The 26,950-nt window shown below is 48.4% G+C and overlaps 2 protein-coding genes across 3 annotated transcripts in view; one reads left to right on the forward strand and one right to left on the reverse strand.

The window, feature by feature from the left end:
• GNAO1 (G protein subunit alpha o1) overlaps nucleotides 1–22,831 on the forward strand; it is a 144,095-nt gene extending 121,264 nt beyond the window's left edge. The window contains exons 7-8 of one of the 2 annotated variants that reach the window (XM_071567217.1): nucleotides 5,354–5,507; nucleotides 9,549–16,079. In XM_071567217.1, coding sequence (XP_071423318.1) covers nucleotides 5,354–5,507; nucleotides 9,549–9,736 — 342 coding nt within the window. In that variant the 3' untranslated portion in view covers nucleotides 9,737–16,079. Of the gene's footprint in view, nucleotides 1–5,353; nucleotides 5,508–9,548; nucleotides 16,080–18,869; nucleotides 19,024–20,869 lie in introns of those variants that run through there. The other variant, XM_071567216.1, reaches the window with a different exon arrangement.
• A 1,596-nt stretch (nucleotides 22,832–24,427) lies between these two features.
• AMFR (autocrine motility factor receptor) overlaps nucleotides 24,428–26,950 on the reverse strand; it is a 31,219-nt gene continuing 28,696 nt past the window's right edge. Inside the window, exon 14 of the mRNA XM_071567580.1 lies at nucleotides 24,428–25,973. Coding sequence (XP_071423681.1) covers nucleotides 25,829–25,973 — 145 coding nt within the window. The 3' untranslated portion in view covers nucleotides 24,428–25,828. The remainder of the gene's footprint in view (nucleotides 25,974–26,950) is intronic.

The following is a 26,950-nucleotide window of genomic DNA, read 5'->3' on the forward strand; positions in this document are numbered from 1 at the left end:
AAAAACCGCACAACAGGAGTCAAGGAAAGCAAGTACTTCCCTATGTCCAGATCAGAAAGATAAAAAGAAAATAAAGAAAGCTTTCTGCACCTGTGATTTTTAGGCCCAGAAATCCCCAGAGCTGCTGAACCCAGCTTCTCCCATTGCCTCCTACACCTTCTTACACTGCTGCTGGCAGATCTAAACTGTGTGCCCAGCTCCTAGGAGAGAAGAACCAGCCATGAGAGAGATTCAAGCAGTGCCTTCATCAGTCCCACAGCTGCCAGCCACAGCCCAGGCTACAGTTCATGAGGCTAAATTACATCCTCTGCCCAGCCTATCCAACGCACAAGTCACTGTCCTCAAGGTGTTACACCTGCTTCTGCCTTTACCAAGTCCATCACAAGGAGCTGCCACGATCTCTGCCTTATTTGAGCACAGTGGGAATGTCCTGGTTTTAAGTGACAGAACATCTTCATGGGTTATGTCTTTCTATCTTAACAAGGCTGTTTTGTCTCATTTGTGAATTATCTTTATGTTTCATAAATTGAGGTTACTGGCGGGAAAGCTTGAGCCCTGTAATCTGGGAGGCAAGAGGGACAGCAGTTTATCACTCAGTGAAATTGGAGGAAATTATTAAAAAAGGTAGATTTCTGTTGTTCAGAATTCCTAATTTGGAATTCCATTTGGCATTCCTAATGGAATTTTTAAAAAAGACAGCAACGGCATGGGACCTGTCATGGAAACTGAGACTATCCTCTGGTTTTTTCCTTGCAAATTCAAAGGAGTCATGGCAAGAGCGGGAAATGTTCATGCTGTACATTGCTGCCTTTGAAACTGAGATATTAGGTCAACCCTGTCTAGCAAAGACATGCAAGTATTGTTCATGTCCCCATTGCTGAGGATGGGATGGGTTGAGGGCACTGTGCTGGTGACCCTTGGCATGCATTAGTGTTGGCCTGTTGGTTCATGTTGCTTTGCATGACCTGGTTAGTGTGTTCTCTCTGCTGTCATTAGGCAAGGAAAATGGAATTGCAGCACTCAGAAATTGCCTTAGGAGTGACAAAGCAAGTGAAAGTGGCTTGGACATCTTAGGAAATATAAGCAGGAGGGGGAATATGGAGTTTCTGTGCTTCAGATAACCATCAGTGTCCTTATAGTTTGCATGACAGCTACCACTTAATCACCAAGGAAAACAGAAAAGACTGAATCAACTGTGTGTTGCAGAAATCACCAGCTCTCCTCCCATGCTCCAATGAAATGATGGGTTTTATCAGTGTGTTTCTGCCTGGCAGAGTCTTAACTGCAGCATCCCTTCTGCCTCATGCTCAGTGGAGAGCTGTTTGCCCTTCACATCAATGACGGGAACATGGTTGTGCAATGACATCTGAACTCAGCTGTGAGCAATTTCTCTCCTGTCCTGTGCAGGAAAAGTTAACTGGACTTTGAATTTTATGAACAAGTGGTTACTTCTCTGTAGCGTGGCTGGTTGAGCTTCTTTCCTTGTTGGGGTATAAAGTATTTCCAGGCATAAGGATTTATTTCAATTTTGAAATAGGAAGTGACATTTAGATGTTAAAGTCTGAGGAGCCCTTCCCTTAATGACAAACTCAACATGAAGTGAGAAAAAGCAACACAATGGATCCATAAGCAGGTGATGTAGTTTATATCACTTTATCTGAAAGTATGAGGAGTGTAACCTTTGGTGGCTCCTAGCAGAGCAGCCATGACTACCCCATCACAGCAGCACAGGTGCTCCTGAGAGGAACCCAATACAAGCTCTGAGGGACTAAAACTTCCACTGTGGATTTACTGGGAGGAGTGGAATCATTTGGAGGCTTTAACTTCTCACTCCTCCTTTGGCAACAGCCTGTCCTTTTACATTTGGTCCCCAGACCCTTCCTCCCCATTCTCACCTCTCAGGCTGGGTCTGCCATAGCTGTTAGAGGGCTCCTACAGACATCTATTGAACTACTAACAGTTGGGAAGGGAAAGGAAAGGGAGACACTGAGGCATTCCTGATTTAGCAAGCACCTGGTCAGCTTGCATCCATGTTTAGGCTCCCAGAAGTCCTCCTAGGATGCGACAACATTTCCCACATGACATCCAGGAATGACAACAGAAACATCTGTGCCCACTCACCAGGATATTGCTCTGCATCTTTACCACACACAGAAGACAGTTCCTGGATTTTGAATAATGTTGTCTTCTCTTTAGTGATGGGAAAGGAAAAGGTGGATTTTAAGACCAAAACATTGCCCATGTAAATAAGGATGAGTGGGTTGAACAGTTGGTTATATTTACTCAGCCAACTGGCACAGCTGGGGGGGGAAATCAACATGTAGAGATCAGAAAGCCAGGTCAGGCAGCCTTAGGAAGCTTTAAAACTTGTTTCTGGGATCTGAAAGGAGTAGAGGACATTTTGTGTAAGTCTCTTGTTCTGCAGGGGTCTATTGGTTTGTGCTGTGTGTATATGATTCTGTGATGCTGTATTCTGGTTACGACTGAACACTAAGAGTCCTTGTTTCTTGGGGAAACACTCTCATTTCCTAGCATATATTAATGCAAATTAATCAAACTTTATGAGAGAACTAGAAGGATTTCTCCTTATGTAGTCTTGCTACGGTAGAAGAGTCGGCTTCACCTAACCACAAAGCCCAGCTGAGAACTCCTTAGCTTCTGTTTCTTAGACAAACTCAATGTTGCCCATCATGCTCCCTGTGCCACGAGGAGCAGTTTCACCCCACCCCTCACTGCCAGGGCTGTGCAGGGTGGCATGGGGCTGTGCAGGGTGGCACAGGGATGTGCAGGGTGGCACAGGGATGTGCAGGGATGCAGGGTGGCACGGGGCTGTACAGGGTGGCACAGGGATGTGCAGGGTGGCACAGGGATGTGCAGGGTGGCACAGGGATGTGCAGGGATGCAGGGTGGCACGGGGCTGTGCAGGGTGGCATGGGGCTGTGCAGAGTGGCACAGGGCTGTCTGTGCAGGGGTGCAGGGTGGCTTGGGGCTGTGCAGGGTGGCATGAGGATGTGCAGGGTGGCATGGGGCTGTGGATGGTGGCACGGGGCTGTCTGTGCAGGGGTGCAGGGTGACACAGGGCTGTGCAGGATGGTATGGGGCTGCCAAGGGGCAGTGGGGCACGTACAATGACCAAAGGCTGGCAGCTGCTGTGGGTAAGATATGTAGGTTTAACCCACAGGCAGCCTTCATATGTTTTTCCATGCTTTTATTTTGAATCAGCAAGTATGATAAAAATGTCATTTAAAATGTTCTGTGAGGGATTTTATTTTTAAAAATGGTTAATTATATTTCCTTTCTGTTCCCCGAACCACCCTCCACTTTATTCTCTCCTTCAAAAGCCTTTGGGTAGCCAAGGATCTCCTGTGCAAAACCTTTGAACACCAGGTTTCTACATGGTTAACATTTTGGGACCACAAGTAGCAAAGAGGAGCATTGCTCCAGGGCTCCCACACCAAAGCCAGTACCAAATGGGTTAGCAAAAAACAGCCCACGGGCACGGAATGATCCAGATAAGCAACATGTTGCAACTGAGAGCCAATGAGTAAATGCATTTTTACATTCTTACAGGGTCGCGTCATCCCCATGTATTGATACAATGCACAGCAGGGAAATGCTCAGTCATTCAGGACAGGGTACAGCAAATCTCATGCGTCCTGTTTTACTCTGGGTTGGATCAGACGTTTCCTTAATCCATGGAGCCACTTCTTTCTGTATAAAACATTCAGCAGCAGCTAAAGTATATGAAACGAAAAGTGTTAATCAATAAAGTGCTGGGCTCAACTGTGCTGCCAGCATGGGTGTGAAACGGAGTGGGAGTGGGGTAAAGGCCCCCAGCTGACTCCTGTACAACTCCAAATCCCCAAATCCAGAGCTGAGCGGGCAGGACATGCTGCACCCCCCGCCAAAAACCCTCCAGTAACCGGCCCGTGCAGCCCTGTCCTCTCCAGCGTCTCTGTGGTGGTGGCTGTAGCCAGTTTGTTACGTGCACTGGCGGGTTTGGGGAATGCTATCCCAAGGAGATCCCGCTGGGAAAAGCCGAGGAGCCGGTCTGGTCTGTACCATGCTTTGCCTTTGATAACCCCCTGACTCTTGGGTGTGCTTCGTCCTCACTGCACCTGCTCTCTCCGCTATCCGGCTCCCGGCTGAGAGATGGCCACGCGACCGGCGTGCGCACTCCGGCGTCGGCCTCGCGTGCCAAACATCACCAGCCTCGGCACCGCCACAGCTTTTCCTCGGCCGACTGACCTTATCTAGCCAAACAAAGGCCAAAAAATGAGCATTTGAGAGACCAACCAAATTTGGCAGGTATGAAGCTTCTCTTGAACTGAGAAAAAAAAAAAAGAAAAACTGAATTGAGAGTTGAAAGCAGCGGGGAACATGACACTTGGTTGACTTTGCCGTGAGCTCTTTCCACTACCATAAAACCATGTGGTGGACTTTGCAACTCTCTAACTGGTCTGGTTTTTGCATTCCTCTTATCTCTCTCCTTTTCTGTGTCCTTTTTTGCATGACCTGTAACCAAACAGCTGACTTCTCGCTGTGTGTGCATTTGAACTTATGGCTCTTCTGCTAGCAAGTAGCTAATCTTCTTCTAGAGGCATGAGCTAACATCACTGGTAGCTGCCTGACTTCTAGTCTGATTGTTCTTAGATGCTCTTTGTTACGTTTTTCCTTTTTATACTGCTTCCTCTTCCTTTTTCACTTTTTTTCTCTCTGCAAGTCACTTTCTGTTGAGCCATCTTCCAAGAGAACTCCAAAAAACCCTTTAAAAATTAAAAGCCCAACAAGGGACAACACTAAACAAAATAACAAAACCAGGCACAGGTCACGGCAAGGTCATTTCCAAAATTATGTTACCTTGATGTCTGCTTCCAACTCTAGATTAATTCAAGGATCTACCAGTCCTTGGTTAATGTATCCAACCAGTTGTGTGCGGCACACATTTGAGAAAGTGGAAAAAAAATTGTTAAAGATGATTGAAAACATTTTAGAAAATCTGCATGAGCTACACCGACACAAAAATCTGATCAAAGGGCAAAAATAAGTCTCCATCCATGCATGGTGCATGATGATTTCTGTGAGCTGGGATCCTGTAAATTAATGTTATGCAAAATCAAAACAGCTCTGTATCGTTAAATGCCCTTAAGTTACTAACTGTGTCAAATGTTATAGGGATTGCATCTGTGTATGTATATGTTCAGCTGTATGTATACATAAATTTATTATGTATATTGTAGCTTTTCTTTTTTGTTGTTTTCCTCCTTAATTTAGTTGTTTTAGATTTCCCTACATGTTGAATGTCTCTGAGTCACTGCCTTTGGCCTGATGGGATCTCTCCTTTCTATTGCAGAACCGCATGCATGAATCTCTGAAGCTTTTTGACAGCATCTGCAACAACAAATGGTTCACAGATACATCTATCATCCTCTTTCTAAACAAGAAGGACATATTTGAGGAGAAAATTAAGAAATCTCCACTGGCTATCTGCTTTCCTGAGTATACAGGTAATGAGAAAGGTGGTTGTAGAGGAATGCATAGCACAGGGACCACAGAGGACTTCCCAGCAGGGCTGATGCTGTCGTGTATCACAGGCAACAAGGCTAAAGATGCAAAGCTTGAGTTCCCTTGGGCTTCACTGCAGGTTTTATTTCAGTAAGTGCTGTAGGATCATCCCCACCATGTTTAGTGGTCCACTTAAAGCAGGAGGATGACTTAAACTAAGTTGTTGCCTGGCAAAGGGCCACCACCACTGAGCAGAGTGTTTGGTCTCTGCCTCACAGGTGGTTTTGATGCCAAGCCAGCACCTGCAGGTGTGGGGCTGCAGTGCACTCTCCAAACCCATATGTCCTGCTTCTCTGTGTCACACAGGAACATGAACCCCCTTGCAGGTCTCTCAGAAAGGTGCAGTGAGCTCAACCATTACAAATGGGTGACTGGTCTCTGGGAGACCAATGCACGGGGTTTGCTAGGCTGTCCTCAGCTGGAGTCCAGCTTTGCTCTTTCAAAACCCACCGTGCTCTCCTGTAGTTTCCGGCTGGCCACAACAAGAATCCCTCTGCAGTTCCTGGCCATTACTCCACCGCCAGGCACCTCATGACCCTGGAAACATTCATGGCCAGGCTGGATGGGTCTCTGAACAACCTGATCTGGTTGAAGACGTCCCTGTTCACTGCAGGGCAGTTGGACTAGATGACCTTTAAAGGTCCCTTCCATTCTATGATCCCAGGATCAGCCCCCCAGTGTGCAGGCAGCAGGTCTCACAGCTTGGCTGCTTCAACTCAAGCTATACGTTTTCATCACATTAGTTGAGGAGGTCCCCAGTTTCACTCTCAGGTTCACTGAAATGAAGCATCTGGACATAGAAACACTTCCAGTTAAATGCAGGTAGAAAACAAGGTGTTTGTTTTTCTGTTCTCCTTGTCACCCACACCCCTTAATCCATAGTGCAGGCAGGGGACAGCCACAGACAGCATGCCCTGATCTTGGCCTCAGTGATATCTCGAGGTGAGAGCAGGGGCTCTGCAACAGGGCAGCGTGCAAGGAGCCCCCACTTCTGCTGCCTGCCTGGCATCTGACCTGCTAATGATGGGAATACATCACCCATGCACAGGCTGCAGCTGCACCCCGCTGCTTCCCCCTGCATCTCGCCAGCTTCCACAGTCCCTCATTGCCATTCCGAGACGGCATAAAAATAAACTTTTATCGTCATGAATTATTTAAGCTCACAGGAGACATCCAGATGAATCAAGCCGACAGACAGAGAAGCAGATCTCTTTGTCAGGAAACGTGGTTGTGAACCAGGAGCACCAAGAGTGTCACATTTCTGGGCAGGCCAACAAATTATTAACCAGAGCTTCTTATCTCTGAACACTTGATTTTTCACTGTGAATAGACAAAAGCTATCCCTCATTGCTGCTTTGGGCTGAATGGTCTGTGGCCATGGAGCAGAACGACTCCAGCTGAATTCAGAAGAACATCTGCAGGCTTCCTCTCTAGGGAAGGCTTGGGTGTTTGTCACTACCAACACATTTCAGCCATCTACTCATCTGCTTGGTCCAGACAGAACCAACACATTCCCGACACATTTGTCTGAAAAGATCTAATCATGGAAATTTCAGTCTTTACAGTTGAAAGCTCATAATAATGAGCTACCCCAAATTTTCCTAGTTGAAATTGGATTGCTGCTTTTGGATGGCTTGTAGAGCAGCTCATCACTGTCTTCTTTATAGCAGCACTTCTATATACTGGATGGTTTCTATCATGGCCTCTTCCTTTTTCAGCAAAGCAAACTCGCACCTCTCACTCCTTCCTGATCATATTTTGTGCACCTGGTTTCTCCACTGAAGTCTCCCAGAAACCTCACTGTGAAATAACATTCTTACAGACCCCAGTGAGACTAGAACAAGAAGGAATGTAGTTATAGATGTAACTGTTCTTTCCCAAGCTATCCCAGCCCAAGAGAGGAGTTCAGTGAGGGAGGCAGACCCTTGGACACACATAGCTAAGCTCTTGGCTGACCACAGGCTGACAGAGGAAAACAAACAGAGCTTCTTTCTGGAGCACTTCAGCCCCAAGTGAACCAAATCAGTCTTCCCCAGATTTCAGAGGACCCCAGAGATGCTCTAAATTACTTCAAGGTGCTGTTCTGGAAGCTGGGGGTTCTCATAATGCCAGGGACCCTCCACAGACCTCATGTCTCTCTTGTACCATCAGAGAGGGCTGGAAGTCTGATGGCTGAAAGTCCTTTTACTGATCCAACAGGGAGCTGAGTCAGAGGTGAGGAATATCCCACCCCCAGGCATTCAGCAATGCCATTACAAGTTAGCTCATCCTTTCAGCGAGCATTCAGCCCACACTTTGGACCCAAGCAGACACTTCAGGATGCTCACCCCTGCTTTGCTGGCCACAGCTCAGAGGATGAAGCCCTCATGGTCTTGTGGAAAAGCAGCATTATTAGAATGTTGCCCTGGAGTTAAAAAGAATTATTTGATGAAAGCCTATAAATTGAACAAGCAGACTTTCAACATCACAAGTAGGTTCCACAAAATGCTTTTAATGAAATGAAGTTTCTGATGTCCATTAGTTCTGCTGACAGGGAATTATTAGAAGATGCATCCACAAATTTGCCTGCTGTTTGCTGGAACACTAACTCTTTCCATCCCCTTAATTCACTCATGCTTTTAACTAATCCACAATACTTAGCAAAGCAGCAGCAGAATCTATGGCATGTTTTAAACCAAGCTGGCATTAATGATTCCCTGCTCTCCTAGACAGAATCCAGCATCTAAATCCTCATCTCTATGAACAACCAACTTCCCGTTCATAAAATACTCTCCTATTTGTGCACAGCATGTGGAACTCTTCACAGATTCTTTGCAGTTATTCCTGCAAGAACCTGCTCCCAGAAAACAGTTTGCATCTCTTTCTTCAAGCATATTCTCAAGTCCCATGGTCTTCATGTGCTTGTGTCTTCAACTAGCAATGTGTGTGCATGCAAGAGTGATTTCCCAGACCAGCTGCCTTCCACCACAGCACATCTCAAGCCCCAGTGAGCTTCTCTCTAGCAGATAACATCATTTCCTATCAATAAAGCAGCGTAGAGGGAGAGGGACCCAAAAGCAGGAGCTGTGGAGCCTTTTGGGGGTCAGGCATCTGGCATTGCCCAGCAGAGCTGCAGGGCTGCACTCCAAGCCAGCCAGAGAAACCACCTTCGTTAGCCCTGAGCAGGTGCCCAAGTGGAGCTGTGTGTATGAGCAGGACCAGGGCTGGCCAGAGGAGAAAGGATCTGCTCTTTTGCTTGACTCCTCCTAAGCGTTTTTAACACAAAACTTGATGGTTAATAAGGTGTGGCAAAGACACCTCTACACACCAGAACAAGAAATCCCTTGTGTTATGATTTTAGCCATGGCTCTAACAGAGAGTATTGCAACTCTAATCCCTAAAAAAGAGGGACATTTTGTATTAGCCTTTTTGTACTTTACTTTTGTTTTCTGAGAAAACCCCACTTTGCTCTGTAACAGAGGCTGGGTCTTTTCATGTCCTTAGTGATTCAGGGAAAGGAGGGCACAGCTACTGATACTGCCCTCAATTCATGGAGGTGTTAGCTCTTCTTTTCCATCAAAAACTGAAACTTTAATAAAAAAAAAATCTAAAAAAGGAAAAACGCTAAGCCTCTTCCCCAGGTCAAGCACTTGCTGCATTCCTGGCAGATTTCTTCTCTTTTTTGTCATCATGATGTGGAATTTTTTCTGGTTTTCCCATCATAGCCTGTTTAACACTCAGCTCCCCCATCTCTGTAGACTATAAACAGCAACTCAGAATAAAAATACCGCTGAGCTGACAGTCAGAGAGCATGTCTTGCCTGGCAGCAATCCTAGCTGTAACAGTGCCCATCCCTGAGATGGAGATGGGACAGCTGGGCTGCAGTGCCCCGCACAAGCCTCCCATGTCCCCACAACACAGGGTGTTTGCAGGCACCCTGCAGATTTAGGCTTACAGGATTGCCTTAACCTGCTCTTTTTCCTTCCATCTCGGTTCTCCTGTAGGCCCCAACACTTTCACGGAGGCAGTGGCGTACATCCAGAATCAGTACGAGAGCAAGAACAAGTCCACCACCAAGGAGATCTACACTCACATCACCTGCGCCACTGACACCAACAACATCCAGTTCGTCTTCGACGCTGTCACGGATGTCATCATCGCCAATAACCTGCGGGGATGTGGACTCTACTAAAGCCCTCTCCTCCCCTCCTCTCCTGGTCCCTCCCAGGACTATCCTCCAGTCCCACGGACAGGTCCTCTCTTTCCTTGTTCTTTCCTCCTCAGAAGATGATGAGGAAGAAATAATAAATCCCTCCTCCCGTCCCAGAAACTTTGCAGCAAGTTCTGCTCTCCCCAGCCCTGTTTTATTTTATTTTGGTTCATTTTTGGTTCATTCCCTTGCTGCCTCGTTCTACTCCTCCGTTCCAACTCACAGTGCTGGGCAGGGAGCTAACGCGTTTCCCACAAAGGGCATTTCAACTGCCAAAAGACAAAAATACTTCAGTTTTAAAAAGAGAAAAAAAATCAAAGCCTTAAAACACTGGTCAGGAACAGAGTAGTTTGGAACCAAAACTCTTTTTTTGCCTTGACATTAAGGGATAATTTTTATTTGCCTGGTAATTAATCTTTTTTTTAAAAAACACTATTCCTGTGGGAAGTACTAGATACAACCTGATCATTTTGAGGGTATGTTACGGCTCCAGTAGTTCTGACCCCAAAGCCAGAGGGGTCAGTGTTGAATGCAGCTGCTGTAGCTTGGATTTGTATATTGTCCTTTTTTCCAGTCAGCTATTTGAACAAGTAAAACAGCCATATCAAGTTCTGCTGATGTTTGAGTAACAGGGACACAGTAACAAAACCTACTAAGCCTTGTCTAAAAGCATTTGTTACTGGTAGCAGTTTTACCTCAAATTTTTCAAAATTAATATTAAAATATATGTAGTGGTTGCAGTAACCCATTTCTGAGACACTTTGCCAGAGGCTACGGAGCCACTGGGCTGGAAGCATTGGGGTGTTGGCAGCAAGGACCCCACACTCAGGGGCGTCCTGACAAGGAAGCTTCCCTGGGTACTCAGTGACCTTTCCCAAAGCACCTCCCAGCCTAAGGGATTGATTTCAGCACAGGCAATGCTCCTGCAAACACAACATGTCTTTCCAAACTTCAGCCCTGAAACACTGGAGTGCACCAAAAATATTTAGTCTTGGCTTCTTGTGGGTAGAGTTTGACCCTCAAGCACCTGAGATGTGAGAGGTGCTTTGGCAAACCTCCCTGTGCTTGGGTGTCAGGAAGGTGTGCGGGAGCCTTGTGGCTCTTCATCGCCCCTCAGACATCTGAACACCCTTGAGGAGCACAGCCTTGTGCTCTGAGCCTCCTTGGCTCCTGTGTCATCTCCTGCCTGAGCAACCAAGAGACAGCTCCAGGTTTGGTGTCTTCAGTCAGACATCTCTTTACCAGTATCTGAAGTGAGAAGGATGTTTTATACTGGCCATATAGTGGCAAATGAGAGCTCAGGGAGCTGATTTGAGCCAAGGGATGGAGTAGAAAAGAAAAGTGCAAGGAAAGGAGGAAGAAAGAGCAAGGGGAGAGGTGTGGAAAGGACAAAGGTAGTGCCCAGCACAGTGAAAGTGGGGGCTCAGAGGGAGGGACAAATGTGTGTGGGCTGAGTTACATGTGGCCGCTCGCTTGCCATTACCAAGAGCTGTGGGTGCCATTAGGTCGAAAGCAGAAGGGAATGTGAGAGGTGTGGTGTCACCTCTGGGGCCATGGAGGGAATCTTGGAAGTCCACCCCAAAAGCTTGTTTGGTGTCTGGGTGAGAACCACCTGTGAGGTCCCACTAAGGGCCCACCTCACCTGGAAGCAAGTAGCCATGCTGATACCTGTCTCTTCTCTCTTAAAATTCCATGATCGTGGAAAACATGAGTCTTTCCAGGCCAGCCACAATTTCAACTGCCCTCTCTTGGCAGCCTGATCTAGGGGTGGTTTTCAGGTCTCAGAAGGTCTGAGTTTTCTCCAAGGCCTCTCCTGAGAGGAACAATATCTCTTATCTCACTGTGCCCATTTAGGACAGATAGTGTGAGAGCAGCCCAGAGCAGCCCAGCCCAAATGGAAGGTGCCAGGTGTGTGTCAGTGTGCAGGAGGCAGGGACAGGAGCAGGTATGGTGGCACAGGATGGAGAGGACCAGTGGTAGAGGCTTAGGGAACAGTTTGGGAGAGAAGTTGCAGAGGGAGATGAGCCAGATAGAGGCAGCAGGGAGGACAGAAAGAGAAGGGCTGCTGGGAGCCAGAGGTGAGTCCCCATCAGAGGCTGTGCTCTGCCAGGACAGTGCTCATGGGTTATCCATGACAAACCTTCAGGCAGGAACGTGAGCAGGAGCACCCCGGGACAAGCAGGAAAGGCCTGCAGAGAAAAGCAAGGTGACTGTCACCCATCCAACCAGCTCACAGCTCAGCACAGCTGGTAACTGTTAGTAACCCTCTAAACAGCATTAAATTATAAAACTGTATTTAGTATTGTACAGTGAGGACCCACTGGTGCTCTGCTGGGCACTAACAGCAATAATGCCAGGTCTCTGCCTCCCCTGTTCTGCCACCAGCGAGTACCCACCTTTCTCTCCACCATCTCAGTCTTTAAATGCCTCCAGTGACATCAGCTCCTGCAGAGAGCTGGCCAGCCAGCAGAGCCAAGAGCTCTTACCCACACACCTTGTTTTCCCGGGTCCTAGCCCCATGTACTGCCAGCACACTCTGCTGCACAACTGTGAACCAAAGGAAAGGTCTGCACGTGGTGTTGTCTTTGGTTTAGCTTAGGATTTTAGGAGCTGATGGGAAGGTTTTTCAAAGAAAGGATTCCCAGCGGGAAGCACCTGCCTAGTTCTTGGTTTCTTAAAAGGGACCAGCCAAGGGGCAATGCTTTTGCTGCAGAAGGAGCAGGGAATTAGCTGGAGGGATGTGGAGGGGCAGGGATGCTGCTGGAGCTTGTCCCACGTGGATGGCTGAGCCCCACCAGTAATACCCAGCACCCATATGTGCACTGAGTGTCAAAGCAAGGGCTGAAAAGCCACATGTTAGTTATGTTTGGTACGTACAGTGTGTGTCACCACTGGACCCAAGAGTGCAGTGCCAGCCCCCCGTGTGCTGATGGCTGGTGGGTTTGTCAGAAGGGTTTGATCAGCAGTGGTTGGAGGTTTGGAGATTTTCTGTTCCCACCCCTTGCTGTGGATGACATTTTATCCAAGTAAATAAGTAACAGAAGTTGTTCCCAGGGAAGGCAGCACCATGCCAAGGCTTTGTGAGCTCCCAAAACAAAGCACACAGGCATATTTTGGTAAAGACAATTGAAATTAACTCCAAACTCTGCCAAATGTAGCCAAGTGGCCAGTTCTGACTCAGTGTGCTTTTGCCACTCTCCAGGTAACCCCTGCCCAGCTATGCCTGCTGGGAGGTCCAAAACCCCTCTGCAGCTTCAGTTGGTTCCCAGCACGTTGGTCACAACCAACAGCTGGTGTTCCATGGGGAGAAAAAGCAGAGGAAATGTTGCCACACAGAGCCTCTTCTTTCATTTTCTTTGTCATATTGTGTGTCTAAAGCCTCATTTCAGCTGCTTCTGCTGACAACCCCTCCCTCACACAAGCGTCATGAGGATTCACTGACAAATGCTGGAAACAGCATTTGGAAGATGAAATGCTTCCCGTGTTAAACACTACTATTTCTCCTGCTTGATGGTGATATATAGATTTTTGTCTCCAGAGTGGCTGCCAAATCATTACTCACTGCTGGCTCCTGCATCCTTCGAAGCCTTTCGTGGCAGATGTGCCTTCCGCAGGCAATCTTTTGCCCCTGCTTTTTCTAAACACCAGCCATTCTTGCAGCAGTTGCCTAGAAAGACCTCAAAATACATTGCCTGCTTTCAAAAGCCTCTTCTTAACAGCTCCTTGTACTTTGCAATTGCCATGCTCTGAATCCAGACCCTTGGAGACCCCGAGCTGTGTTTGATTTGCAGTCTCCACATAGCGGGGATGTTGCAACTGGTACAGCTGAATCAGAAATTGTACCAGGACATGGGGGATAGATTTTAAAAGCACAGAATTGAAACAGCTATGTATACACCCTGCTGCCCTTCAAAACTAATGTGGGAATTTGAAAAAAAAAACACACCCCTTTTTGGGATGCAGGAGATTTTTAATGGCTGGGATCACTTGTCCAGCAGCAGCATCCAAGGGGTGTCAGCACTGAAAGTAGCATTAGCAACTCATGATAGGCTTAAGAGAGCAGCAAAAAGAAAGAAGGAAGCCCCTCCCCATCTTTCTTCGTAGTCAGTGAGAGGGTTGGGTGTGGAGCTGTGAGACCACAAAAATGCAAATAGCTCCTTTATTTAAACAACAATTTCAATGAAATACAGAAACCCATAGAAGGAAAGGCTTGCAGTGCTGCAGGGCTGAGCTGCAGAGCACTGTGCTCCTTGGAGGATGCAATAGCTGGGCTGGTTAGGAGAACTAGCAATAACCACTCACTGGGAAAGCACACACAAAACACAGCCCCATAGTGCCAATGCCAGTTTTTAGTTTAGCAAATAGAACTCAACACACAGTCTGGCTCTGACACGAGGCCGGAGGAGCCCAGCAGGGCAGCAGGAGCTCAGCGAGGCCATCTGGCCCCGCCGTCTGCCAGCGCGGAGTGTCCCTGCGGCCCCTGCCCTCCCACCGGGCCCAGCCAGGGCCAGGGGCTCCCACCACCCACCCAGAAACACTCCCAAAGACATCTCTCTCAGGAGTTTCGTACCAGAAATAGCTTCTTGCCTTCATCCAGCTTTCCTGGATGGCCAACCAGCCTGTCCCTCCATGGAGGGCAGAGCATCCTCAGGAGGAGCCTGCTGTGCCTCCTTCGTAGGTGGGATTTTGTTCTACGGGACACTTCAGTATTAATGAGGACAGTCTTTACTGTGATGTATAATAGTGTGTCTGGTGGGTTTAATCTATCATGGCATGAGCCCAGTGCTTGCCTGCAAGGGAACAGACCTTGTTCTCAGGCCAGGAGTGCAACCTCCAGGAGGTCAGGGTAAGACATAGAAGATGTCCTTGTGCCAGAAGGTCCCTTGCCCAGCAGCTGCTATGCAAAGCACTGGGCAGTGCCTCACTGTGTGGCTCAGCAAGGCAGACATCACCCACAAAGGATTTTGCAGTCGATGCTGGGAAAGGACCAACCCTGCAGTGTTAGTCTGTGCAACACACCCGAGCATTTTGTGGCCAAAAAGTCTCCTAGAGCCAGGGAGAGTTGCTGAGTTCCTGGGAACAAGGCTAACTGTCAAGTCAATTAGAGAAGCTTAGTGCTGGTGTACTTGAGGCTTTGTCACGGGCCAGGTTTGTCTTTGGGTTTAGCACCAAAAACTCCACAACCATTTCCATTTAGGAGACTAAAACATGCATCAGCAGTCTGGTACTGGAAGCATCAAGGTCAGCAGAGATGGTGCTACTGAGTATCACCCTGAAGTGCCCAGACCCATCACTCACTTGCATCCCCAGTGCACACACAAGAAAGGAGAGATATGGTCCAAGTAGCACAAAATTGCAGACTATGGTCTTGCCTCTACATCCCCAGAGGAAAGAGCAGGCCAACACACTCCTGAGGCTCCTAAAGACTTGAGGGTACTGTGTCTTTTCTGACCTCCAGCACTGACAGGAGGTAATTGATGCTGACAGATATAGGTACATGACCTACATAAAGAGTTAGGCTGAGAACATGGCTACAGAAAGGGCCTTTTCACAGGACCAGTCATGCCCAACCTGCAGCCTGTAAGATCTTTGTTTGTATCCAAAGATAAGCAAGTGAACACAAGTGCAACCCTTAAACACCAATGCCTTACTGAGAGGAGGAGGACCAAAGCCTCCAGCTGGCATCTTACAGGCAGAAAGGACAGCTCTGTTCTCCATGGACACCAGGTGCAGTAGGCACAAGGAAGAGATACCTGGAGAAGAGGGAGAGAGTGGGAGTTAGCTGGACACTTGCTGCCCTAGGCCCTCTCCCACCCACTGTCATGGAAATCAATGTCAAGACCAAATCCTGACTGTCCTGTAGTGCAGGCAAGCAGCTCCAGAGCCAAACTCCCTGTTCCAGGTGGGGAGAGCAGATCAGAGCAGGTAAAACACCATTTTCAGCAGTGCCTGAGTCTCACCAGCTTTTCTAGTTCTGGAGCAGCCCAGTCTCTAATTTGCAACCCTCAGCCCTATTCCCCCACCTCCCTTTTCCCCTTTCAGCTCAACAAGGGAACAGTGACCATCACTGCCTCTGGACTCCCCATCCCCCTCCACATTTCTTCCCGAAGGATCACCGGAGGCCGTCACAACTTTCCTTTTGCTGGTTTCCTGCTGAATCATTTCTCCTGCATGTTTGATGGCCCAAACTGTATTAACTGTAATTTTGTATGAAGAGTGACTGTCCATTGGTTTAATAGAGCATTAGTTATTGTAATAATTTATTGGCTGTCTGTAATGTATTTATTAGTTACAATGTTAATAAAGTGCCAGCTCTTTTCTAGTGTGAGAGTGGTTTTATTGTGTCTCCCTTGAGCGTGTCCAGCTTCTCAAACTCAATTTTTAACCCTGTGGCTGCTCCATGCACACCTGCAGTGTCAGTTGTCTGCCACAGCCTCATCCACCCAGAAATAAGGAATTTGAAAAGGATAAAATTAAAAAGTACTTCATTTTATGTAAGTATTTGGTGTAATTTTTTTAACTCTGCTCACCACAGGTGCCAGCAGGGCAGAGCATCCCTGCTGCCCCATTGCTTCCTCCAACAGTTTGGTTGCAAATCCTTCACAAATCACAAGCTTTGCTTCACTTTTCCATCTCTTTGTGCAAGCACAAAGGCACAAGAGCCATTGCTAGTTTGATTGAGATGTGTTTTCCTCCCTGCAGTAGCACCAAATGCTTGGGCCAGTTGGTTCTTTTATGTTTAAACCAGAGATCTTCCATTATTTTGGGCATGAAATGGAAGTACAGAACTTTAAGAAATGAAGAGAGTTTTCCATAGACTTCAGCAAAGAAAAATGAACCATTATTCCCATTGTCTTCACCAATTTGCAGTGATGTTGATCAGCTGGACCCATCCTCAGTCACAAATTCCCCCACAGCCCACCCTGCAAATGAGACAGAACTACTGACCAGCCCTGAGAAAAGGAAACAGCTGAAAGGAAACGAATTTTTCTCTGCAAGTTGCTATTGGGGATTTTTAAAAACTTCCTCCAGGACTCCATCCAGCTCAGATCTTCTGCATAGGTGTCCAGGGCCCTGAAGTCACCAGGGTTATTTTGCCTGACTGGGGATGTTCCTTTCCCTGGGCACATGCTTTATTGCAGCTGCTCTTCCACCAACATCACCACTCCTTTGTTTAGATACAACACAGGTGGGGGACAACACCAGGGATGAACAGGAAAAATCCCACCCAGATACTCTCCCTGAAAATCTCAAGACCCCATGATTTTGCTACAATCACAAGTCAAGAGGAACCACAGCCTTTTGTGGCAGTTTCTGGTTTCCCCATGAATAAGGCTTTTTTTTTTTATTTCAAGATAAGGATCAAATTGAAGTCCCAAAGCTTTGGAAAGCGCCTGCTTGGCATCCCTTGCTACTCTTTGTCAAGGAACCGACAGTGCAATCGCAAAGCCTTTCAAGATGAAATCAGACAGCTGCTAAATTTTGCATGCAAAAGCTACCGTTGAAGTGGAGCTAATAAAATGAGTCACTAATAAAACATTCATGGAAAACTCCAAAATGTGTAATTGGGTCATCATTTCATTAGGAAACACATGCGTTCTCACAGATCCTTGGCAAGTCCAAAGCCCCTCTTTGCTGTGCCTCCTTCAAAAAGGGGCTGTGGGGGACATTTGCTGCAGGAAGGTTCCCCACTGGCTGCCGAGCCCCAGAGCTGCTTTACACAAGATGTTCACAGGGCTTTTGTCACCAGCTGGTGTCCCCATGTGGGCTGCAGACAGCTGAGCCAGAACTGGGGGGCTCAGCCCTAAGAGAGGGTTGCAGAGAGGTGCACAGGGAGGGGGGCAGTTGCTTCAGACTTCACTAAGCCCTGGGTTTGCACCAGAAGCTTTGCAGGTTCGAGTAGAAACTGGGTGGGTATGCCTGGTGACAGGGACCCCAGAGCTGTCAGTGGAGTATCAGGGAGTGGCTTTCTGGTAATAATGATGGAGAAAATATTTGGGAGCTCCTGGAGAGCCAAATCTGTCCTGTCCAGCTACATCTTCACACTAACAGTGAGTGCATGTGCCTGCATGAGAACACCCTGTTCTGTGGTGCCCTGTGGCAGCCAATTCCACCCAGAACAGCCTCACCTCCTTCTCCTGTTCTGCTGTCTGCTCTCCACTTCTTCCTGGTAAACCCTTCAGTAGCACAGGCAAAAATGGCTTTTATATGGCTTTTATCCACATGTGAAAGGACAATTAAAAAAAAAACAACCCAAACAAGAAAACAACAACAGCAAAAAAAACTAAACAAAAAACCCTACAACAACAACTTTTGGAAAGCTTTTAGAAATTTGCCCATACTTATGCTTCCACCAAAACTTTTACAAGCTAAAAGACTTCCTGGAGCAGTCCAGAAGGCTCAGGGGAGCTGGGAGGTGGGCTGGCAGACACCTCCACTGGTTACTTCCACGCAGCCACACTGGGATTTCTTAGGGGCAACCCAGTTACCACTGTGGTGTTTTCAAAGATGGACTGAAGATTTTTCCGAGGCAGAAGGGTCCTGCTAAGACAGGACCTGCTCCAACCTCTGGGCAATCCCTTGGCATTGGTCTCACCAGGATGGCACTGCTTAGCACCAAAAACCCTTCCAGGCCCATCCATAGGACCATCCTGGGATGGCCAAAGCCCCCTCCATCCCAGTCCTCATGCACAGTATGTCCTGGCTGCTGCTGTTTGTCCAGCCTTTATTTGAGCTCCGCAAAGGATGCTGCAGAGGCACCCACTCCCTGAGGAGACACAGGGGCCCCTCCCCACACCTCTGGTGAGGCAGGAGAGGAATAAATTACTTTTTTCCTGCTCTTCCTTGAAGCTTCAGGTGTGTGCTCTGCCAGAGTGGCCTCAAAGGGATGTGGGGAAGATCAGCTCAGTCTCCACACCTGGCTTGGCCTCCAGCCCACGAGCAGGGCAATTCCCTATTTCCTCCACTTTTGTAACCAGCTCACATTTACCACTGTTATTTTACAGATATTTTTGCTTTCTAACCATTTCAATTCAGAAAAATGTTCTCCTCTCCTCTAACTCTGTGTCTTTGCCTTTCTCTCTCCCCTCTCCTCCCTCTGTGCTCCCCATTGCAGAACCGCATGCACGAATCTCTCATGCTCTTCGACTCCATCTGTAACAACAAATTCTTCATCGATACCTCCATCATTCTCTTCCTCAACAAGAAAGACCTATTTGCTGAGAAGATCAAGAAGTCTCCTCTGACCATCTGCTTCCCTGAATACACAGGTAGGTGCCAGGGCTGACATGGCACAGCCCAGCGTGACACTTACCCTGCACCACCCGGGTCGGGGGACTGCATCTCACCCCAGAGGTGAGGAGGGGACAGGGCAACTTTCCGGGGTGGGGGGGGGGGGGGGGGCAAAAACACTGCCCACCCTCAGGAGCAGCGGTGCAGCTCCAGCACCCCACTGGTGGGGTAGGGCTGTGTCCTGCCTGGAGCAGTTCTTGTGGCAAAGGGGCACAGGCAGCTGTGGGACAGAGTAGAGGCAAATGGAGAGGAGCTGTAACAAGCCTGGGCTCAGGGAGCTCCAGAAAGGAGAAGCCTTGGCAGGAGCACCCTGCCCACCACTGGAGCCATCCTGTTTCCTGGTGCTTCCCGAGAAGCTCCTGTAAGAGGAAGCAAGACATGTGGTCCTCCAAGCTGCATCCTCCTGGGAGTGCCTCTGGCATGGCACAGCTGGGGAAGGGAAGAGCTCCTTTACAGCCGGAATCTGTGGAACCACAAGAGAATCATCCATTTTGTAGAGAAACCAGCACAGTTTGGGGTAAAGAACAAATAGCCAAGAAGATGTGTAAGAAGAGATACTTCAGAATTCCCTAAGGGAAAGAAAAAAGTCAGTTCAGATTCAGACTGGAGATCCCCTTCAGGTACTGAGATGTCTCCAAACTCTTCCACGCAGAGCACACCCACCCTGGATGCTGAACCCTGAGGACAGGGGGATCCCCCTTCCCCTACAGCACAAGTGTACTGGCACTTCCACCAGAGGCATTTGGGCTTCTCCAACATGAAAGGCAGCAGTACCTTTTTTCACAGCCACCTGTTTGAGCAAAACAAACTATCCCACTGCGGCCACATGGCACATCCTGGCTACCCCACAGCTGGGGACAGCCCAGTGTCACCAGCCCGCAGCCCCTCTCCTTCTGCCACCCACAAGGGGAACCAGCAAGCTGGAAAAGGAAAATAAATCTCCAGATAATAGCAGCTCTGGCAAAGGCGATTTCAGGGGCGTAACTCAGCTTTGTGGCTTCCCACGAGGGGCCAGCACAGCCTCTCTTGCTGGCATAAGCAGCTTAATGCAATAATGCACATTTTTGGGCTCAAACATCTGGCGCCTCTCCAGCCCACCTTACAAAAGCAAACCTCCCACTCACTGAGCCAACAGGCAACAGCAACACATCCTCACACAGCTCCTGCCCCATCACCACCCCTCACCCCTTCCAGAGCCCAGAGGAAGATCCTCATCCAACCCAGGCATTGCCCTGACAGTGCACAGAGGGGCTCTGCCCCACCAAGGGTGCACAGCCAACACCCGTGAGTGACACCAGGGTGGCCACCAACCCTTCTGGCCATCCCTCCCACTGCCTACCTGGCTGGGGGGCCACCAGGCCCCCCAGCCTTTCTCCCCCCCACCCCTCACTCTGTGCTCCCTGGGGACTCACCAGTGAGGCCAGGGCAGCAGGGGGAAATCATCCCTCAGGCTCAGCCCGGCTGGGCGTGACTGGGGGCTGCTGCCCCTCCTGGGGGGAAATAGGGGAGAGAGCAAAGCAGCAACACCTGGGGGGGAGGAGTCTCCAACAGGACTCAGGTGTGCTGTAATTTGTGGGAAAACGGAGAAAATGGGGCCGAATGGGGTGGGAAAGGATAGGGGGGAAAGGAGGGAGATGGGCTGCAAAAGGGATAAATGGACCCTGCTGAGGGATGAATGGGGAGAGATAGGAGTGTGAAAATAAATAGTTTTGTCCTGTTTCTGGGGGTATAAAGCCCTTTGCAAGCAGCAAGGGTCGGGTGTACAGTGGGAGGTGACGGCGCTCAGCCCTGACACGCCCTGCTCTGCCCCACCTGTGCCCGCAGGTCCCAACACCTACGAGGACGCGGCCGCCTATATCCAAGCACAGTTCGAGAGTAAAAACCGCTCCCCCAACAAGGAGATTTACTGCCACATGACGTGCGCCACAGACACAAACAACATCCAGGTGGTATTTGACGCCGTCACCGACATCATCATTGCCAACAACCTGCGGGGCTGCGGCTTGTACTGACCCCGCCTGGCGCACAGCGACTGCTTGGGGGCGATCCCGGCGCCAGGAGAGAAAAGAAACGTAAAAATAATAAAATACCAACAACAAAAACCCCAAACCCCAACGCAACCACACACAGACACACAGACACACACGCGCGCGGGGAAACAAAAAAGAAAAAAAAGAAACAAAAAGAAAAAAACAGATTGAAGGAGAGAAAAAAAATTGTTGTCATAATCATCCAAGTTGGTAAATAAAAAGGCATAAGGAAAAATTATATATATACTATATATATATAAAAAAATCCACACCCACCCTTTTAGTTTGATTTTTTTAGCCCCCCCGTCCCCCGCCAGGCTCTGGCCCCACAATGTCCCAGCTCGGGGCACCCCCGGGGCTTGGGGGGCTCTGCCAAGACCCCGAGCAGCTCCCGGGGGTCCCCCCGGTGGCACCAGGCAGGGAGAGGGGGCAAAGGGTCACCCTGAGCAGGGACTTCTCACAGCAGTTATTTGACCATGGGCTGTTATTTTTTAATTATTACTGTTATAATTGATTACTGTACGTTGGCTTTTTTTTAGTTATTATTATGATGGTGATCAATTATTTTTATTTCCAGCGTGGGCAAGGCCGGGCTGCCCCTGCCTGCCCCTGCCCCACTGCCCAGCCCAGGTGAGCCACTGCCTCCAGAAACAAAGAGATGGGTTTGGGTTTTTTTTTAAAGAAGGAGGGGAAAAAATGAAAACTACCCCGGCTACTTGTGGCAGATAGAAAGGGAAACATCAGCAGCAGCAGCAGAGAGATCTCGCATTTCCCAACCTGGCTGTTCGTGGGGAAGCTGCAGAGGGAACATCCTCCTCCTGCTTCCTTGCCAGGGTTCGGGGGGAAGGGGGGGGGGTTCGGTCAGATTTTTTGAATTCTCACCCCGTTTCAGGCCAAAGCCCTCACCAGCCAGAGCTGGCGGGTTTTTCCCAGTTTTCCCTCCATCCTGGTTTAACTCCCTGCTCCGGGTCACCCCTCACTCTCCAGGTCCATATGCAAAAGCACAGCTCAGCCCCTTCAGGCCAGGCTCCCCCCACCCCTCCTGCAGGGCCAACCAGGGGCATCAGGGAGGGCTATACAGATATATATATATTTTATTTTATTTTATTTTTTGTTTAGATTATTTTTTGTTTTCGTTTTGTTTTTATTAATTTTTAACTCTTTCCAGTGAATGCTTTTTTGTGCTGCTTTTCTCTCCCCCATGTCACCCAAGTCCTCTTTCCCTTTTAGTGAGTGGTGTTTTTTCTCTCTCATGTGGGGATGTTGTGCTGCAACATAAGAAAAAAGGGGGAAAAAAAGCAAAAAAAAAACTTTAAAAAAACAAACTTTAAAAAAAAGCAAGAATTAAAATAATTTAAAAATTTTAAAAAACACACACAAAACCACAAAAATAATTAAAAAATAAAAAAACAACAAAAATCGAATGTAGTGTTTACATTGAAGCCACTGTTTTCATGACCAATCCCTCGTCATTTCTACTTTGATTAGTAACCAGATGTCTTCACAGTTTCACTTTTACGAGTTACCTTTGCTGAAGAAGAGCAGTCACACCTGTTCAAAAGAAAATGAATAAATAAAGAGGAAACTTAAAAAAATATTATATATATATATATAAAAAGCGCCAGGTCTTTCTAAGCCTTTCTATTACCAATCAGTGAGGTTTCTGTGATATATTACACACTGCCAATCTCTTTCTCTGACTAATGGAAAAATTCATGTGTAGCTCAATAAAGAGAATGTTTGTCTGTACCCCGGGCTCTCCCCTCCCGCGCCTCTGCCTCCTTCTTTCCACTGCCTGCCTGACTCCTTCCAAAGGGAGGAAGAAAAGATACTAAAAATCACATCTGGGAGGGATTTGCTGCTGATAGCACAGGAAGAAGATTGGGTATAAATCCTGGGAACACAGTGTGTGGAAGCCCTTTGGTGTTTCAGAACATCACCAGGAGCAAAAATCACCCTCAGAAAAACCTCCCCAAACAAGAAAATATTTTTATTTCTTTGGGAAAAGCAAACAAAATCATCAGGGTAAGTCCTTCGTTTGTGGCAACGTAAGAAATGCCACAATATTGGAGATTTCCCCCCTAAGATATAGAGGAAGGTTCTCCAAGAAAGATGAGGTTTTCTCCCTGCTGTGTGCGTGTTGTGGGGTTTGTTTGGAGTTTGAGGGTTTTTTTCAGTTTGGGGTTTTTTCCTGCATTCCTCTTTAATCTGGGCCCCTGACTCCCAGACATCCAGTGCTGGGCACCATGACCACGGGTGGGACACTGGGGAGCCACTGGGCACTGCCTGGCACAGGGAAAGGTTATGGCACCGCACTCACCATCCCCTCTTGTGCCACAGGAACACTTCCAAGCCCCCCAGGGCCACTCAGTGACAGAGCCACAGCGTAGGTGGCCCAGGCAGCCAGGACCCCCAACCTCAGCCCTACGTGGGGCCACCCCTCACACATCCCCTGCCCAGACCCTGGGATTTGGGAAGGTTGGTTGGCAGAGCCCCCATCACATGGCAGCAGCTCCTGCCCAGCGCAGCTCCTCCAGGTTCCTGCTGTTCACAGTGACCAGAAGTAGCGCCTGTTGGCACTGGGAAAGTCCATCAGGCTTCTCCTCAGATGACCTCCCCTTCCAGGAAGGCTGATCCAGCCAAGAGGCCACCACTGGTCCCTGTGCTCTTCTGCACAAACCAGCCTTTAGTGGCTGAAGGAGGTCATTTTGCAGTGATGCCACAGGCAAAGATGCCATCCAGTGGCTGGCCAGGGCCCGCTCCTCAGGGAGCAAAGAGAAGAGCTGCTGAGAAAAGGTCAGGAGCCCAGCAGGAGAAGTCCAGAAAGAATAGCTCAAGTAACCTGTCCTGGCTGCAGGCAGCCCCTCTGCCGAGATGCAGCATCATCATGTACAGAATCATTTTGCATCATCATGTACAAAATGCATCAGCAGGCACAGCATCTCCAGAAACACAGCAAGAACTCATGGAGACACACAACCCCTGAGAAGGTTTCTGTGCTGTTTATTCCCCTCTGATTTTCAGTCCCAGAGGAACATGGACTCTGCTGCTTGGATCAAAATCCAAACTCTGCACTGCTCACACATACAATAGCTCTCAACCCTTCCATACAGCTCAAAACCCCCTTGGTGTTCAGTCCCTTGACACACTGTTTCTCTTCCCTTTCCATGTTCACAGCATGGCCGAATTCCAGTAGCAATGGCTGCCCTGCGACCCGAGGCTTGGGAGAACTGTTCCCAATCCCAGGGTTAGGAGGCTGTGCTCCCTCTCACCGGATGGTTCCTCAAAGTGCAGGTGCCCCATTTACAGACCAAACACACAACCAGGAACATGAGAAATCACACTACAGAAATTTCCAAACAATTTCCAACACTGATCAAGGGTTTATTTTTGGTTGGTTGGTTTTTTTAACAATAAAAACAAACAGCTGTGTTCTAGGCAAAACCAAAGATCTCAAAAAATTTTTGAGGTTTACTAATAGCATTGCAAGGTAAGGCTTCCCAAAGAGTTTTATTGAAATAAATTATTTTCACCTAAACATCAATGCAATTCCTCTCATTTAAATTCACCTTCACCTAAAAACCAACAGTAAAAAAAGGTTACCAACAATTCTAGGTAATACTGGGCTCCTTCTAAAGGACAGTGAAACTAGAACTCACTCTTCAGAAGTTTAAAAATTAAGTCATTGCCATGTAAATTCAACTGTGTAAGCGAGCGGTGGCGGCGCTGAGGGGATCTCCAAAGTTCTTAAGAAAAATCCAGGTTAGCAGGTTGGGCTGCAGCCAGCGAAGGTCCAGCTGTCCCCATTCCTCCAGACTTCCTGAAAAAGCTCACAGTGAGGTTGTGGGGTTAAAAACAAAATAAAAAGCAAGGTACCAGAGCAATCTCTGCACCGTCCCATCCATGTTGCGCTGGAGTCCAGACAGGCAGGTTGTACCTTCCACTCCCTTGGCTCGTGGTAACACTGAATGGCAGGGGCTGTAACTTCGCCTCACGTCCCTCTTCTTCACTTGATCCCCCTCTGTCCTTTGCTTGTTTCTGGACATGAAGGAAAAGTGCAGCCCTGGCGATGAGCAGAGCCAAACCTGTGCCCGAGCAGAAGAGCCCAGCAACAGCAAACTGACTATTTTATGCTGGGATCGATGTGAATCAGCGCTTCGCTGCCCAATTCATGGATTTGGGTTTTCCTGTGTTACGTAGCCAGACAATTTCATCCAGTGTAAGAACTTCCCAGCAACGCTCCCCCAGCCCTTCAGGCCACCCTGCGTGGCAGCCTTCGCTGCCGATGGGAGCAGGGCCTGAGGAGCGAGCGCCTGCTCATCTAGCACGGGCTTGCTGAAAGCTTCTAAGCCTCCCTCCCATGGAGTAACTCTCCCTGATCCTGAGCAGAGCATGCCCATGTGCTCTGTGACCTGCACCTACAGCTACCTCAGAACACACTTTCCCCAGCCTCTGCAGTGCAGTCAGTCCCACAGCTCATGCCAGCTGCAGAAATCATGCCCATGGTTTAGAAATTGCCTTTTGTTTGTGGAGGGGAATCAACGTCACATAGAAAAAATATTACAAAAAGGTTAATTTGTCAGCTGTCCGAACATTATTAGACCACATGCTTTGTACAGCAGAGAGGCAGCCAGCTCACCCAGCTGAGCTCTGAAGAGGCGCTTTCCTGCTGGCATAGAAAGCGCAGGGGTTTTGTATTTAATTCATTTATTCAACGTTGCTCACGAGGAGGAGGAAGGAGGGGCAGCGAGCGCTACGAGTTTTGCTGCATCTGGAGTCTGCGTTCGGCGGCGGCAGCGAGCGTCCTGCGGCGCAGCGTGACGGCGTCGGCTGCCGCTCCCTCGGGCAAAGGCCTCCCTGGGGTCAGCTCCTCATCAGAGGTTTTGTTTAAGTAACGCCTGAGAAGAGAAAAAGAAAAAGATGGCTGAGCAGAGCCCACCTCATTCTGGCTCTGGGAAACACATCCAAGGAGTCAGGGAGGGCTGGAAAGCACTAGCAAGAAAATGCCTCACAGAAGGGACAGACAAGCTCTGTACTCCAAAAGAAGCCCACACCACCTACGATGGACTCTGCAGAGCTGGCACAAGCTCTCAGGTTTTGTGCAAGATCCCACCCTGTGCCTGTGGGAAGGAGCCAGTTCCAAAGGTAAGGGCTCTACTCTCAACTCTGAGCAGTTCATTGGGACTGCAGGTGAGTTACTGACTCTTTGCTCCCATTTCACCATCCCTGGAGGTTTTTAAACTGAGATTGGACATGGCACTGAGTGCCACGATCTGGTAAAGGGACTGGAGTTGGACCAAGGGTTGGACTTGATGATTTCGGAGGTCTTTTCTAACCCAATCCATTCTATGATTCTGTGATACTCCACTCCAAAGCCGCCAGCAGTGCCTACCACAACACAGCACTCCCTGATGACAGAGAGGAAGTCTGAGACAGAAGGGGCACGAGGGCTGCAAAGCGTAAGGCAAGCCCAGAGAACAAGGAAGCTGCTGCCAGAGTGAACATCCCAATGAATTTTTACATTTAGTGCCAATTTAGTTTGAAATTCAACAGCTCTTCAAACCAGAAAACCAGAAAGTCAAAAATACTTCATCTCTCCAAGAGACATTTTTTTCAAACACCAAGAAAAATTTAAGTCTAGGAGCAAGTCTATTTACAGACTCATAAGAGGTGTCACACCCTTAGGTCTTTATAAGGCATTCAGTGTGGAAAACAAATAGAGCAGCAGTACCCTGACAACACCAAGGGACCCAGAACTCTGGGGTCGTTGTAGACCCTCTCAGCTGTGTCCCTGCAATACAAAGGAAGGGACAACACTTGTTAAAAACACTAAGAAGTTTTTCTACATCACTAAAGTGCTTTTCCTTCTCTGTTT

This window comes from Pithys albifrons, chromosome 12 (genome assembly GCF_047495875.1).
Source record: "Pithys albifrons albifrons isolate INPA30051 chromosome 12, PitAlb_v1, whole genome shotgun sequence".
In the NCBI taxonomy this organism is placed as follows: domain Eukaryota; kingdom Metazoa; phylum Chordata; class Aves; order Passeriformes; family Thamnophilidae; genus Pithys; species Pithys albifrons.